Here is a 16,311-nt window from a genome sequence, read left to right as displayed (position 1 = left end):
ATAAAGTACAAGCAGGGCAACCCCTGCACATATTCAGCGGCTAGGTAATAGAAGCTCAGCTGTCAGCAACTTGCAGTAGCGTAAACCATGCAAATCCTACTCTTGTGCCTTGCAGAGTAGACTGGGGCTGCTGCAATGTCTTCTTGATGTTTAAGGGCAGGGAAGTGTAAGCCTCGACTGCTCTTGGATTGCCTTTACAAAACTGTTCTTAGCTCAGGTGCGTACAGAACACGTGCTCATCCATTCTATGAGATACTGTTGTTTAATGACCATTCAAATAATACAGTTTTTTAGGTCGAGCCTAGCGCAGTGCGCATTTGCTGCTCTAGGAGATGACCTTTTGGAATCAGTCTGCACTTTTGTAACACTCGTGCGTGTGGCAGGATCCACAGTGCGGGAGCGTGCAGCGGCGCGAATGGGCCATCTGTTTCTAATTAGCGTGGCTGCACACGCTTGTTTGCATTTGCCTGATTCGCGGTCGCTTTCACTTTCCTGTTCCCTCCGGTCGCTTTCACTTTCTTGCGTCTCGCAGACACTTTCACTTTCCGGATCCCTTCACTCTTTTTGTATACACGCAACAATTAAAAAAAAAAACAACATATGCAAGTTAAGAGTGCTTTAAATGGGCCGGTACCGGCATTTTGTTTTATTTTGCGAGGGAGAGTACCTACATTTCTCAAGGAAAACGTAATCGTTTTAATTGGAGAGTACCAGCACTTCTCAAAACAAGCAGGGTACTCTGGTACAGTAGTTCTATTTTTCCATTTCAAGCATTGCCTGCAGGCATGCACACCAATGTCTACTCGTACAGGCACTTTCCTTGAACACGCACACTTTTCCTCTAGCTGGCTGTTCTTGATACTGTAACCGCTCCCACGTGCGCACAGTGCCCTGGTGTGTATTTCTACAATCATTTGTGCAGACAACACATGCAAAGCCAAGTGCATTTCAAGTTGTGTGTTTCAAGGATATTTTGATTGTAGCAACAGATGAATGCTCTATTTATATTTATTCCAGTGGAAAGAACACGAAAGCACAGATTCAACAACAGTGTAACAGTTTCATATATATCCACCTGGATTCAGTCTGTAGCCCTCTGGTGTCTCTCTAATCACGTGCAACCCCCACCCCTCCCCAAGTGATTTAATTAACCAATTGAGATTTCAAAGATTAAAGTCTGCATTTCTCACAGATTATTATTTTTCATTTAAGATGTGTGTGTTATCAACAGAATATTGGCAGAATATACTCCTCTTTTTAGCCATGTCTTTGATCCTGTCACCAAACTCACTGACCTATGCCCCATGGCACTCAGCATCACAATTGCATTACCTTTTTTGATACACTTCAATGTTGCACCAAATAACCAAGGTCGCGCTTCAGGTCTCCTTTATTTACAAGTATTCCTGAGCCATTTGCGCATCCCTGGAAATGCAGCCACAGACCCCCACCAGGGAGGCGCGTCCCACTGTTTGAAGACCTCAGACTTAGGGGATGTTCATGTGGCATCTCAGAGGCTCTGTAGTAGGGCATTGCCCCCATGAAGAAGCAACCGGATGAGGGCTTGAACAGCAGTTTTTAATTTTTTTCTGTCAGAAATGGTTTCACTGTCTTTAGAAAAAACTGATACCAGCCTGTCCAGCTTATGTTCTTCTCAGTTATCTTAGTAAGATCCAGTGATTAGAATTACTGAACTGTTCGGTTCCAGTAAAAAAAATTATATATTTGAAATTATTCTTAAAAGGTTATTACATTTTGCTTGAGGGCAGCCTACTTTTTTTCCTTTCACTAACGGTCCGTGTGTGTCTATCAGGGTCCAGTTGGCAAATCTCTCATATGTTTGTTGTGGCATTGCTCGAATCTGCACTCATTTTGTGTAATTTTTCTTGAGGAAGGTCATATTGGTCATCTGAATGGAGAAGCTGAAGAGATCCTGTTTGGGGCTCAAAAAATTCTCCTGTCTCTCCCAACCATCCCCATGTTATTTGCTTTTTGAGATTGTAAAACACTTAGGCCTCTTCATTCACCCTCCAACAACTTTCACTGAAATGAGTGTTCTGCTCTTTTCCGATGATAGTCTTATTTTTAAAAGTACAGTTGATCACTGGATCTTAATGCACCCCCTGATGGAAGTGATGTAGCTGTCGTGGTCATTGATTTATAAACTGAAAGTTATCTCTAGGTCACTTAGATTTCCTCACAAACCTGTAGTTTATATACCCAACATGGCTATACATTAGCTCCTTACTGTGGAATATTATACGTGCCCTAGTCAAGTTGATCACCTGATTGTGCCTCACAATTCAATTAGTGATGCCATATGATACAATGAGAGTACTGTACCAGACGTTCCCTGTTTTACCTATATTGATTAATTGCAACCTTTTATTGGCCAGGTGTACATAGATTTTTCCAGGTTGCAGCCTGTCGGATTCACAGAATCCGGCAGCTTGCGACAGGAAAAAAGCTTTTTTCTGTGTACCAACATTTTTTTTGCGATTTGGTACCCTATTACTGAATCGCAAAATGGGTTAGCGATTCAGTATTAGAAAGGGGCATGTTAAGGGCTTCCCTTCCTAATAGCGACTCACAGTGGTACATTTTACCACCTACTTCAAGTAGATGACAATCCTTTCACAAACAGGAAGGGGTACCCAAGGGCTCCTTTTCCTTTAGTGAATAGATGCAAAAACTTCCTTTTAAGAACTGGCAGTGTTTCCACGGACCACTGTCTACTTTTAAAAAATGAAAAAACTTTTCATTTTATTTTTATTTTTATAGATATGCCATTTTCCTTTAAGGAAAACGGGCTGCATTTAAAAAAATGTTTTTGCTTTATTTAAAAACCAAACACAGATATGGTGGTCTGCTGTCCCCAGCAGGCTATCATCCCTGTGATTTTTTACTGTTCCCAATGGGTCGCAATTTGCGACCTACCTCATGAATATTGATGAGGTAGGTCAATTGCGACCCACTGGAAGTCACAAACAGTGTAAACACATGGTTGTACATAGCATCAATTAACTATTAGGAATATCGCAAACAGAAGTCTATGTACAACTGAACCTAGATCATGAGAGATTATATTATATCACCCTAAGTACTCTGTCAGTACAGTTATTTCACTGCCTGGATCATATACGGAAATAGGACAGTCCTTTTATTCTCCCAAGTTAAACGTCATGTGTCACCCATAGTGACATCCGAATTAGCTCCTAATCACATTCAGTAACTAGAAACAAACCTTTTGCTATCTCTGATTTGGCTACAGTTTGAAAGGATAGCCAAAATGTCTTCAATACTTGGGCTGCTTTCAATTGTGATGTGGGATCGTACATCCACATAAAAATCTGCCCGACTCGAGCGTTAAAGGCTGCCAACTGCCATGCAGCAAAAACAGTAAGTTAGGAGTATCTTTGATTATTTATGTTGTTCAAATTAAATATCTTATGTATGGTAGGCGTTAGGTGTACCATGGTCCAGTTTTATTTAATGTTTATCACCACTACTAGAAAAGTGACTTACTTTAATAACCTTTATTCATGTGTTTTAGCAAATTGGCTTGTATGTGAGGTAACAGTTGACTCACCTTTGCTTATAACCGAAAGAGCTATTTCTTCTATTGCGTTCAGACTTTGTTAGAGCTACTGAAAGTTATCAAGCAGGAGCACAGTATATACCACACACTATAGTATTTGGACAATCCTAATAAAATGTGGAGTTATTGAGATAGTTTTATTAGGAGTAGTATTGTAATATTTTACTTTTCTCTTTCTCCTTTCGATCTTTATTGAGTGGTAGGTTATAAGGCACATAAACTGAATTAACTTAAATGTATGTGTCCTAAATATGCCAAAACACATCTGACTCAGTGATAGGAAGACTTCAGCACTAGCAGCAGCTAGATTTATCTCTGGTGCCAGATGATCAGACCATATCTCCATAGTGAATATTACCCTTAAACGGTTCCTCATCAAAGCAATAGCTTCAATTTTTCACAGACTTTACATGTGGAAGCCACTTAATACCTAATCCACACCTCAGGTGGCTCCCTTGTGGAGCACACAATCGCTTTTTCTGGAAACCCCGTCTCCGGGATATAGATCTCCTTCCCACCCATAAAAACCTTAAGAACGATCTCAAAGTTCTCCTTTTCAAGAGATGCTTTCTGCTCTTACTGCAACTTAGTAATAAATTAAGATCAAGCCCACAAAACTCAAAAGCACTCTCAGCCTTTTCTTTACGTAATCGAAATCTTCTACAGACTGGACAAGTGCAAAGTCTTCCCTGACGAAGCTCATAACTTATCGACCAATCCTGTCTTTACTAGAGGGAAACTCCATATGTCCATACCAATAATGTCCCACCTATTGTTGCTAGGAACTCATTATGTAAACTGTTCGGTTGTGATCGGTGTGCTGCATTCTGTAGATTCATTTCTGTATATGTAAATTGCTCTACTACGCTGGTGGGTCTAGTGCGTGCTGTAAAAACAAGCATTGGCATAGCCAATAGGTCTCGCCTTTGGACCGTTATAAGTGTTTAGCCATGCAACAGTTGTTGGTGTTGCACCAAGAATATTCTGCTGCATCACTAAATACTTATAAGGTCCCAAAAGCGAGACCTGTTGGCTATGCCAATGCTTGTTAAACATATGCACCAAATAAAAGGTGCCCTCGAAGCAGTACCCATTCTATTGTGGTCAATTGATCCTGCCTCCAAAGTTGAGAAAAGTAGTACAACAGGAACGTGGATGTCAATAGGTCTACATTACGAAGTACGACTGAACAGCTCTACAGTGACAGACTAGACTGGTTGGGGGTTAACTAGTATCACTTTCAGAGAAACAATACTGACTGTCAAGCCCAGTCTCTCTCCGAACAAAATCTGGAACAGGAAAAGTCAAGCAGTTTAGTCAATACTTGGAAATAAATGTTATGTGCAGCGCTACCAGCAATATATCCGAAGTTGCGACCTGCCTAAACCCCAGTCATGACACTCAAACCGTGTTTTAAAGCCACGCATATGTATTAATTAGCAAACCAATACACCTGGGTGGAGCTATACTGCTTCACCAAAGCCATGTAACTTTCTATGTGCGTGTTCCAGTACTACTCTTGTAAGAGACCGGTGTACCCACACCGGATATAACTGCACCCTAGACCTACACACGATGTCCATTCAAACGACACACTCCATGCAAGATCTAGTACACAGATGCCTAGCAGCGCAGCGTGGTCAAAGGTTCTCACCCTGCAATTTTGTTGCGGAGCTTCTGGTTGACGATTAAGTGAATTCCTCGCACACTCGCTTGTTGGTGTAGTAGTCATTGCCCAGCCAGGTGTAGTACTTCTCGATGATGACCCGGGTGGCCTTTTTCACGGTCTTAGTCCTCACGCATCCCTGGAAATAGGCATAAAAGTCATTGTACATAAAAAACTGGTTCAAACGTCAATGCAGCCCATGGTGTAGTTAACAAATCTCAGACTGCAGAGGTTAAGCAAAACAGTTCAAGTAGTGTCTGAAAGTCACAGGGTTTCATAGGGATGTAAAACCCCCTCAAACACGGGAAAAGCTTCCAAATATATCTCTACCTGCAGTATTAATGACCAGGTCACTTATAGGGCCATGATCACTTTCGATGCAGGTTCGCAGGAGTGTAAGGTGACCTCGCCTCCTAATCCCAAATTGTGGGAGGGAGCACAACATTGTTATTTACATTAAATAGGCGTTTAGGCCCTCTATACTAAAGCAATTTACACGCGACCTAGAAAGTCATACTTGTTTTCAGACGGGTCATGGCTCTAAATTCCCATGAAACTCTAAACAAAAGCGGCATTTTGAGAAACCAACTCACTACCCCGTGATTATTTTAGACACTACCCAATAAACCCAACAAGTGAGAACCGCAAAGATACAAAATGGGTATTTACAGTTTTGCTTCGAGCTGCATGGCCATGCCAATTACAAAAGGAAGCTATACTAAATTTAACGTGCTGAAACCAACCCAAACTCATGGAAATTCAAGCGAAAGTATTGAGATGTCGTCATCTGTGCTACCGAGCTGCCCCGATACGCTTACTGGGGCAGTCACGTATTACGAACATTACTATGACATCACTCACGTGTCGTATTAGGCAAAATAACCGTGCTTTAATTTTAAAGTCCACAAGCCAAGATCACGCTGTCTGGAAGTCAAACATTCTCAAAAGAGTTACTTTAATGTAAACACTAAAAAGTCGAGATTCCCAAATAAACCATATATCGCAGTACATAGCGCTGAAGATGAGGGCAAGGAACATAGGTCAACAAGCATTGGCCGCCAAATGAAATAAATTAAAAAAAACGCAAGGGGTGACGCGAGTGGTGCGCACACGCGACCTCGCAAATGCTAACTTGCCAGCCACCCGCTTGCTATTACGCGCATGCGAGCGTGCTCTTGTGCGCGTGATAGTAAGCTGGTCGCCGGGAAAGTAGCACTTTTCAAAGCAGCTATTAAATGTCTGGGCCAGATCAGCGCATGTGCTGGTTCAGGCCGAGACCTAAAATGCTAGTAAATGCAGGTTGTTCTCTGGCAGCGTATTTCGATCTTGCAATTCTTATCTCCTCTTTAAACTTGGTCCTTTTAAACATTAATTTGCATGCAACACATCTTACTTATTTTGAGACATCTGTTGAAGAGTGTATTAAAAGCGATTACGCATCAGTTATTTCCATTGAGTACTAAGTGTTGACATATTTTCAGTACAGTAAATTTTCTAATCATTTGAATGTCATTTGTAAAATATGATCTGTACATAATCATAAAAATATATTGCATGATTTGTAAATGGGATGTCAGAAGTAAAAAAACGAAGTCTTCGTACATTTTTATGTTTACAATTTTGGATTTTTTAAAATTCAACAGCAGAGCTACCCATCCCATTCGTCAACAGACATCAATCCCAGTCTTCCTCCAATGTCCACTTTTCACCGTACTGGCACAAACCATTACAACGCTTCTTCATGCACACCACCTGCCAATGGAACTGACAGTATATTGGGTAAGTCAGAGGTTAGGCCTTTATAACATATCTGATCCTATTTACAATAGGGCAACAGAATACGAGTTCATATTATAAATTGTGTATTTTAATACATTTGCATACCAGTAGCAAAGGTAAAAATATATTTTTTTAATATCTAGGTAATTTTATAGTTTTGTGGTACCCAGTACGCTTTAAAATAATGTTTGTTGTATTTTATTCAACAAGGATACAAGAGGTCCAAGATAACTACATTTTCCCTGCAGCATGAAAGACAAATACCATGACCTAATTTGAAGTAGGTTTGTTTGAGGCTGAATATAAGAATGCTGCAGAAGTGGGAAGCCTTTCCTATATTAAGCTTTAACCCAGAATGTATTTCTAAACTAGTAACAAATTTACAAGGTTGTACCTCCATAATCCACGATCAAAATGTCATGTGGCATGCCTAGCTTCTAGTTATGTCTTGTACAGTGATGTCTGAAACTCTAATACCCGATAGTCGTCTGCTCACCTAATCACCATTTTCTACGTGAGACTTTTATTGTCCTCATAAAATATTGCAGTTTTTTTTATTTCATACTGTTCAATGCCCTAAATAAATCAGATATGCGTATATTCAAGATCTTATGTACCCTAGACATCTTAAATGAACTCTTTTTAGATAATTATCTATAGCCTTTAGCTTACTCCATCATGAAATGATTTCACTTTAACCTGCTCACAGTTTAATTTGTATGGCTATTTCAGGAAAAGCTGATTACCATGATACTCAGATTAGCAGCTAATAACATATTTCCGCACGTATTTGTGACTTCTGACACTATCGCTAGTGCACTCTATTACTTGGGTGGACTGGAATATTCTACAAGTCTGTTTTGGAGGACATTGTGGCAAATGTAATAAATGACAAAAAAAAACCTCTTTTCTGATGTCGCAGACATTTTGTTAACAAGTGGTTTCATTTACAATTGTACACCGGTAACCTTTTTCAAATACTTGGTGTACGCTCATCAGTACTAAAATACAGCAAAGAAGAAAGAAAATCTTTCACGTATCCCAAAGAGCAAACACAACTAATTGAATTATTTGGAAATATGGAACATCACATTTGGTTCAACTTTTACACATATAAAAATGATCCAAGTACAAATAAAGGAAGTAACATTGGATGTGGACCCTGCACTAAGTGCTAGGTGAAATATTTGTCAATGGCCCCAGCTTAGAGAAAACTTCAGATCGGTCCATCTTTGTGTACGACGACTTACTTATACAGCTGTACATTAGTTCTCTTTCTGATGGCTTCTTCTAACTGCAGATTCCTCAACTTTAGAATTTCCCAAGCCACCAGATAGCATCAGAAACTTTTAAGCAGATGCTTCTGCACAGCAGTAGGAAGCACCATTAGACTTCTCAACCACCTTCCCTTCTCCCTGTACTGTGGATGGATTTCAACTAACGATTCATGTTAGATTTTGCCAACTATCATGGTTCTCAGTCTCTTGCTAATGCTGCATATTTAAGGAAGACGAATACTTTCTTGTAAACTGATGTCAGCATGCATGGCTCTGCTCTGACCTTTCCAGAGTCAGGACAATGCTTCCATGGAGCCGATGGCACCCCAGTCAGTACGCTGGAGGAATTGCTACTAAAGTATCTGAATCCAGTTAGGTGCCTGGGGAAATTCAAAAGGTGAGGAATTTGCAGTTATAGAACCCATCAGAAATATTGTTACTGAAGGTAAGTAACTTAACCTTGTGTTGAAAGTCAGTTGGCACCTGGCTTTCATTATCACTTTCCCGGAAGGGACATCATCATTATAACATGATTTTTTTACTTGTGAATTAAAGCTGCTTTTTCAAGGTAACATTTTTTAAATAAGTAGTCATCCTTTTGACTTATTATTTACCTTCAAAAGCATGAACTGATTTTCCACGCAGCCCTGTTTAAAAACTACAGTAGTGAGTTGTAAATTGCTTATCTGATATTAACCTCATTAAGGACAAACATAGATCCAGAGGTGGATTGAGGGAGACAATGCCCTTTAGAAAGATACTATTAATAAAAAGCAGCCTTCATCCCCTGTCAGTTGCCTTCAAAGTGTCCTTAATGAGGGTAATACCAAGCTTAGCAAATTTCAACTCCTTACAGTGCCTATTTGGCTGTGTTTCTATGTATAGGTCACATTCTTCCCCACAAAATGCACGCATTAGTTTAAGATTACTGGGATCTTGCTCCAGAGAAAGGGAATCACACATTATTTTTTAATCTTTTCAGGGCAATCAGGCACAGATTCCCTATGACCCTGTCTCTTATCTGAAGCACTGAACTTGCAAACACTCCAAGATCCTCTTCAGTCTTCTTCATTGGTCCAGCTAACCATTAAAGGCAGAGGGATGTGATGTGTTTTATCTAGGACCCCGATCAATATTGTGACCTCATGCCCCTATACGGCTATAATCAATACATATCCCTATAATGGCATAATATTTCAGTAATCCGCCTCTGCAGTCCATGACACAGCCGAAGCCACTTCCTTCGATTCCTAGATAGCACACCGAGTTCTTTTGACATACCAAACCCCCAGCAACCTGGGCAAACCCTGCTTGCTTTGTTTTGATTAGTAATAGAACTCCTGCGAGCACAGTTCTTAGTGACATCTTTATTGACGTCTTATGTCCAAAAACTTACGTCAAACTCGGCACCTTTCAGGTATAAATATACCAACGTTGCCTTAAGCAAACACGCGGTGGTGGTGAATACTGGAGCAGAACAGATGTCCCCTGGCAGAGAGCCCAGCTTGGGAAAATTCATTGAGGGAAAATACAGTACAATGGACACAGCAAGTCAGAACATCAACTTAGTTCTGAAGCCTCACAAATCATCTCACATCGAGAAAAGAGAGCTATCATCAGTGAATGTCACAGCCATTCCAATACCCGGCGGGGTAGTTTGGGACAAAACAGACTACGAAATATATGGCCCGGTCGAACTCTTGAAATATCCTCATAAGTTTAAGGTTTCATTAAGTGACTTTGTAAAACCAAGTACATTCTCTGATGATTGGGACTTTGAAAGTATAAATAATATGATGTCGGATTTCGTTTTGTCAGCAAAATTTACAGAACATGATTATTTGCAAGGTTCATCGAATTATGAACAGATGTACTGTTTTACTCATTATGCAGATCACTATTTACATAAATCTGCTCAACCTAGAAATGTTTTTAAATATAACCAATGGGAACATTGTGCTACTCCACCTAAAAGCAGTTCAAAAACATTCTATGAGAAATTCCAATACTTCTCAGGGTTTAACACAAGTGATGTAGAAACTTTTTATTATTAACTGTTAGATAAAACAGGGACAAAAACCATGCTGACAAATACTAAATTGATATATTCAGAAGCATTTTATGAAAAAATGATTACATTTGGTTTTGATTTCTGGAAAAATAAAATTGAAACAAAAACAATCTGGGGTACAAAAGATTGGCAGGTACAAGGCCTAGAAGCATTATTTAGAGCCTGCATGATCCCAGAACAAATAATGTTCTTGAATGACACAATTCAACAAACGACCTGTCTTGGCCTAGCCAAGATTAAAGACCTTAACAAACCGTCTATTCCAAAGCCAATACCTGATAATGAAACCACAGATATTGAGGTAGACGTATCCCACATTTTAAATTAAAACAGAACACGTCCTGATTGGAAAAAGTGGTTAATCTGGCCTACAGACACGAATAACTGTCAAGACAGATTCCTGAACAAATTACAGGGGTTAAAAATGACCAGACCAGACCCTAGATACTCCCAGAGACAACATCCAGGGATAGTAACAACATACAGTGTAGGGAAACTATGCCTTGAATGGCTACAAACATCCACACTGGCACAAATTAAGCAACACTTGTCTTTACTTAAAGATGGTGCTGACTTGCGAGATTTCATAATGGGACCACGCAAACAGCGTCAAAAACGTTTCATAGCGGCCAGTATATATGCTGCTTACAACGAGGCATGGAAAGAGACTCAAATTGAAACAGCAGAGAAAATACGAGAAATTGATCGTATTAATTTGGAAAAATCACTTTCTGTTGTGGACAATGGGTTAATGACTCTGTCCTCCAGAATATATTCACTGGACAGTATTGTATCATCTGCTATCAATATAATAGACCAGGACATGCTAATGTTACAACATGGCCAGTCCCAATTACGTTCTATTGTACAGCTAGGTTGGACGTTGCAAAACCTCCGTTCAGGCTATGCACCATGGCGTTTAATCAACACAACGTCATTGTTTTCTATCTTTAACCTTACTGATAAACAAATCAGTTTGGCACAAAAAGGAGCAGACTATACAATCCTGAGCATTAAAAAACTTGAGAGATTACCATTGACAATGTCAGAAAGACCTGCCATTGAATGGATAATACACGGGATTATCACAATTCCGATAACAACTTTCCAGTTTAAAAATTGTCTTGAGTATATACCGGCAGGCCAGTATGAAAAGTTGGGTAAAGGATACATTAAGTCATCATGGAAATTACCTTATACACACATATGTTATAGTGACAATAACAAAAATGTATTTCTTAGTGGTAATGAGTGTAAACAATCACTAAGTGGTATACTTTTGTGCCAAGGTATTAATTTATATGGGGCCTGTGAGGGGACTTCGAGTAACCTTTCATGCCACCAGCACAGCACACCTGCAACACAGATAGAGCCATTCTTGAGGCAACTTTCTAACGGGAGTTACGTTCTAATAACGGATCACAGCTGTTGTGGCTTGGTGCCAGGGAAAGCATATCTCTTAAGCGTGAGTTCCATGATCACTTGCTGTATGCAAGCATTGTATCCAAATGGCCCCGGAGACTCAGTGGCTCCGATTTGGCCTCCTTTGAATATCTCTTCTTTACGAATTGATACTTTAAGCAGAATGAAGTCTGTGCTTTTGCAGACAACAGTGCCCATCACGTCATCAAAAGAGACGTATGATCTCCAAGTTGCAAGGACAACTGCAGAGCTACATACACTTTTATCTACAAATTGCCCCGTGCATTTCACAGAAATGCTCAGCCAAATCCTAAATATGTCGAATGCCAGTGGTATCTCAAATGTATTTAAGACCATTTTTTCGGGACTGTTAACACCCTTCGAAGCAGTCCTGGGCATCTTTCCCAATTTTGTCCATTCGGTCTTTGGCGGCCTACCACTACTTTTAGGACTTGTAGCAGGTATTTTATTCTTGACCCTCCTGCTCCGATTTCGCAAGCCAAAACGCAGACATGACTCCGGCAAGGTTGGAAGAAACGATCCTAGCAATACGCTTCCGGGACCGCATAACTAAAGTCCTTGGATTAGCCCGGCTAAGAGATCTGAATATGACCTGGTTTCTTTCATTCAGACCTATATGGCAGACCTGCATCTTACCTGTGCTGCGATGTATGCTATGCGGAGAGGAATGCGTGTTAGACACCTGTCTTGCACTACAATCAGAAGTACCAATGGATGTCTATACTTTGCTAAGTCCAATAACGGCTCACGCATCGTGTTGTCCCCAGCGGTTACCAATCCTGATGACGGCATTCGTTGAGACTCCTGCGCTACGACTAGGTGGTGGCAGTGAAGCAAGAAATGAAAGCAACATCACCCAGGTACGACCTTCTGTGAGCATTGATGATCCTGAAATCGATGATAGCAATCATTCTCACAACTGCCAAGTTACAGCATTATCGAACTTGGTCGAACTGTCACCTGAATATGTAGACCAATTCTTTGCGAGCCTGTCTGAAATGATGTTCTCCCCTGAACAGAAACAATAACTTTTTGGAAAACAATCCGGCACACAGCGTTCCCATGAACTCTGAATTCGGCCTTCGGCTTTGATAAACAAAAGCTGCTGAAAAGCGTTTGGAACTATTTTTTCCCCCGCTCATCATGAAATTATTTTTTCCAAAATTCCAAAATATTTACCTTTTTTCTGGCACACGTACTTTGCTTAAAGTAGAACTATTCATAAAGAACAGAGCTTCTATTTTTAGTAGATCTAGAGACAAAATATTACCTCAGCCTCTAGCACATTTTACAGCAACTGTATTTATATGTGATGAAATAGTCTTGCCTTTCTTTTCTGTATTGAGAGACATTTCATGTGTAATTTTTCGCAAATAGTTCAACTGAATATATATGCAAAAATGTTTTTGAATGATTACTCTGCTTAAAACGTACAGAACCTATTATCATTTTCATGTATTTCATGTACACCATTTGAAATGCAAAATGTATTTTGGGGTGGGTAGGAATACACGTACATCTTTATTGCTTAAGTTTTTAGTAATTGACGGACATAAAATCGTGGAGTGGGTGATGTTTTTCATCTAGGACCCCGATCAATATTGTGACCTCATGCCCCTATACGGCTATAATCAATACATATCCCTATAATGGCATAGTATTTCAGTAATCCGCCTCTGCAGTCCATGACACAGCAGAAGCCACTTCCTTAGATTCCTAGATAGCACACCGAGTTCTTTCGACATACCAAACCCCCAGCTACCTGGGAAAGCCCCGCTTGCTTTGTTTTGATTAGGAATAGAACTCCTGCGAGCACTGTAAGAACGACCAGTTCTTAGTGACATCTTTATTGACGTCTTATGTCCAAAAACTTACGTCAAACTCGGCACCTTTCAGGTATAAATATACCAACGTTGCCTTAAGCAAACACGCGGTGGTGGTGAATACTGGAGCAGAACAGCTGTCCCCTTGCAGAGAGCCCAGCAGATGCGAGAAACCCACGGACGCTGCCCCTCCTCTTTGACGCGCTGAGAAAGACGCTGTATTTTCTCCTGCCGAGAAAATCCAGCTCCGGCGTTTCCAGCCTACCCTTGCGGGTGACTGTGATATCGGGTCTTAAGAGGGAGATACCAGACCACCTACGTTCCATTCCAGAGGAACGGTGCTGACTAAACCCTTAGAGAGAATTCTTGAAGCAAACTCTTGGCAAAACCAACTTAACTTAAACTGCTACTTACTTACTCCCTCCCACGTACTAGGCTTAGGTCAGGTACACCGGGGTAGGCATAGTTAGAAGCACCAGTTGAGGTCGTTAGCCAATGTATATATGAATGTATATATTTTATTCATTTTAACCATCTTATGGCTAAGAAACCATATCAATGCTTTTACAGTATTATTTCGTAATACTTCTTTTACTGTACGCACATTTCATTATAACAAGTCTTGCAATTGTGGCAATTCATTTCTCTTGCATGAGAAGGAAGACTGCTCAATAAATAATATCTTTTATTGAAAACGCCCGTCTCTCTATTCTCTGCACACTGGTGAAATTAAATCTGCACAACTGACTGAGTGAAATAGCTGTCTATTGTTTCACACAACTCTAGAGATTGACTCTTATTCTGGGGAGCAAAGTTGTCATGTTTATGCGGTTGTCGGAAGTTGAATCCCTTCTTGTCTGAGCCAGGGAAGCTGATCACTTCCTATTCAATCAAGAAAGTTTCCAGTGACCTCTGAGCTAGCTGGCGCAAACCTAAATTAAGTCTAACATAGTCAGTAGAGACCTAGAAGACCACAGTCCTACGTTATTCCAATGCGCAGGGCCTATAGGGAAAATAGGAACTACACTACAGATGTTAACAGTACAAGATACAAAGTAACACCATTCGATGAGGTGTACAAGCCAGCTCAGCAGTTTACCCAAACTTACTAGATTTCCAGGCCCTGCAAAGATGAATATCCGATGGCTGGACTCACGATAGATATGTCCTTTGTGTCAAGAGCATAGCAACACTGAAGCTTCATGCTCTGTCACCTCTGATACCCCTGCTTACCCACGTATGGAACTAGGCAGTGTTATTTGTTCAGTGTTGGGTAGAGAAGAAGATTTTGACGTGGCGTCTAAAAGGAGCCATTCTGCCAAGTATTCGGCAACTCTGCAGCAACCCTTTGTGTTCCCTCCCTTATCACAGGGGTCCCTTGTTCTCCAGACAGAATGCCCATTCAGCTGTCAGTGAAATAGTGAAAAAACATGAGCCCAATAACATTGGAATCATCTTACCTTCCAGTCTGCGTTTTCCTGTTAAAAGACCGTTTTTAAACACATTTGTATACTAGGAAACAAGAAGTTGTGTAAATCTAGTTTTTGGATCTTTTTGGTTCTTGGGGAAACTGCAGTTGATATACCTCTGTATTTCACTGAACGGACCCTTTAATGTTTGTGCAAATCTTAAGGAAATAGAGAGCTGTAAATCTGGTTTGGAGATCTTTTGGTTGTTGGGGAAAATTACAGTTGACATACCTCAATGGCTCAATGAATGGCCCCTTAATGTGTGTGCAAATCTTAAAAGAGTTTTCTCTACACCAAAGCTCATCTCAAATCACCCAAATAAAAATTATTTTCATGCTGATTGTAGAAGTCCCTTATAAAGGTCTTACTCACAGTGCCACATCAAATATTGTAGATTACTTGCAACTTATCAATTTGTATTTGAGTCATATGTTCAGTTTTGCTTATCTGGATTCACTCTATTCTGCTCGATTTTCCTTTAACATTTTGGTGCTGTCAGCTATCGCTTTATAAGTCTGCAGGGATATTTTTGAGTGCATTCTAGTTTCTTGACAGTATATTTAGTGGTGTACCAGAAAACGCCAACACACACTATTTACCAATGGTATTGTGGTTGACTCTGATGTTGAAAAATAAGTCTCCTTACATAGAAAGGAGTGCCAGTGCCAGCCACCCCCACAAATTAGCTCTGGTTTACAAGTACCACGTTAGTTAAATCTGTACTAGTTTGAGTGGGCCCGAAACTATGAGCAGTTGGACATAAGGGAGCAGATGTGCAAATGCTTTTTGCAGTAGCAAATCCTGCCATTCGTAAAATCACAAAATATGCAACCAGAAAAGGTCTGTTATTTATGTACTAAACCAAGAAAGAAAAGCAGTGGTTTTTATCAATGACTTGGGACTGCAGTTGCTGTTGCAAAGCACTTATACTTCTAAAGAGATGCCATTTTGCAAAGTGATAGTTGTTTCCTTTGGATACCCTCCCCTTTGTGAATTGTGTCTGCAGACTTTATGGGATACTTTTAAATTACCTTTAAGGAACACAGGCTTCTTCAAAAAAAGAAAAACGAAACTATCTTCTTTGTGAATGCTGGGCATGTAAACACAGGAATGGTTGTCTGGTGTAGTAAATCGCAGGGGATCTCAAATAAAGACCTGCCAAATTAACATTCATTAGGCAGTTCA

General features: G+C 40.2%; 1 protein-coding gene and 1 non-coding gene across 25 annotated transcripts in view; one reads left to right on the top strand and one right to left on the bottom strand.

The window, feature by feature from the left end:
* The window catches only part of TCF4 (transcription factor 4), an 822,748-nt gene that overhangs the window by 695,738 nt on the left and 110,699 nt on the right, over positions 1–16,311 (top strand). For all 24 annotated transcript variants that reach the window (XM_086960420.1, XM_086960423.1, XM_086960424.1 and 21 more), the window contains one exon: positions 6,908–7,043. In XM_086960420.1, coding sequence (XP_086816546.1) covers positions 6,908–7,043 — 136 coding nt within the window. The remainder of the gene's footprint in view (positions 1–6,907; positions 7,044–16,311) is intronic.
* Positions 5,519–5,649, bottom strand: LOC147726318 (small nucleolar RNA SNORA71). The gene has a single exon (XR_015309735.1). It is a non-coding gene; the product is annotated as a small nucleolar RNA SNORA71 (small nucleolar RNA).

The sequence above is a fragment of the Lissotriton vulgaris genome, chromosome 3_1 (assembly GCF_964263255.1).
Source record: "Lissotriton vulgaris chromosome 3_1, aLisVul1.2, whole genome shotgun sequence".
NCBI classification, from domain to species: Eukaryota; Metazoa; Chordata; class Amphibia; order Caudata; family Salamandridae; genus Lissotriton; species Lissotriton vulgaris.
The sequence above is the reverse complement of the archived record's forward strand: the minus strand, read 5'-3'. Positions and strand labels throughout refer to the sequence as shown.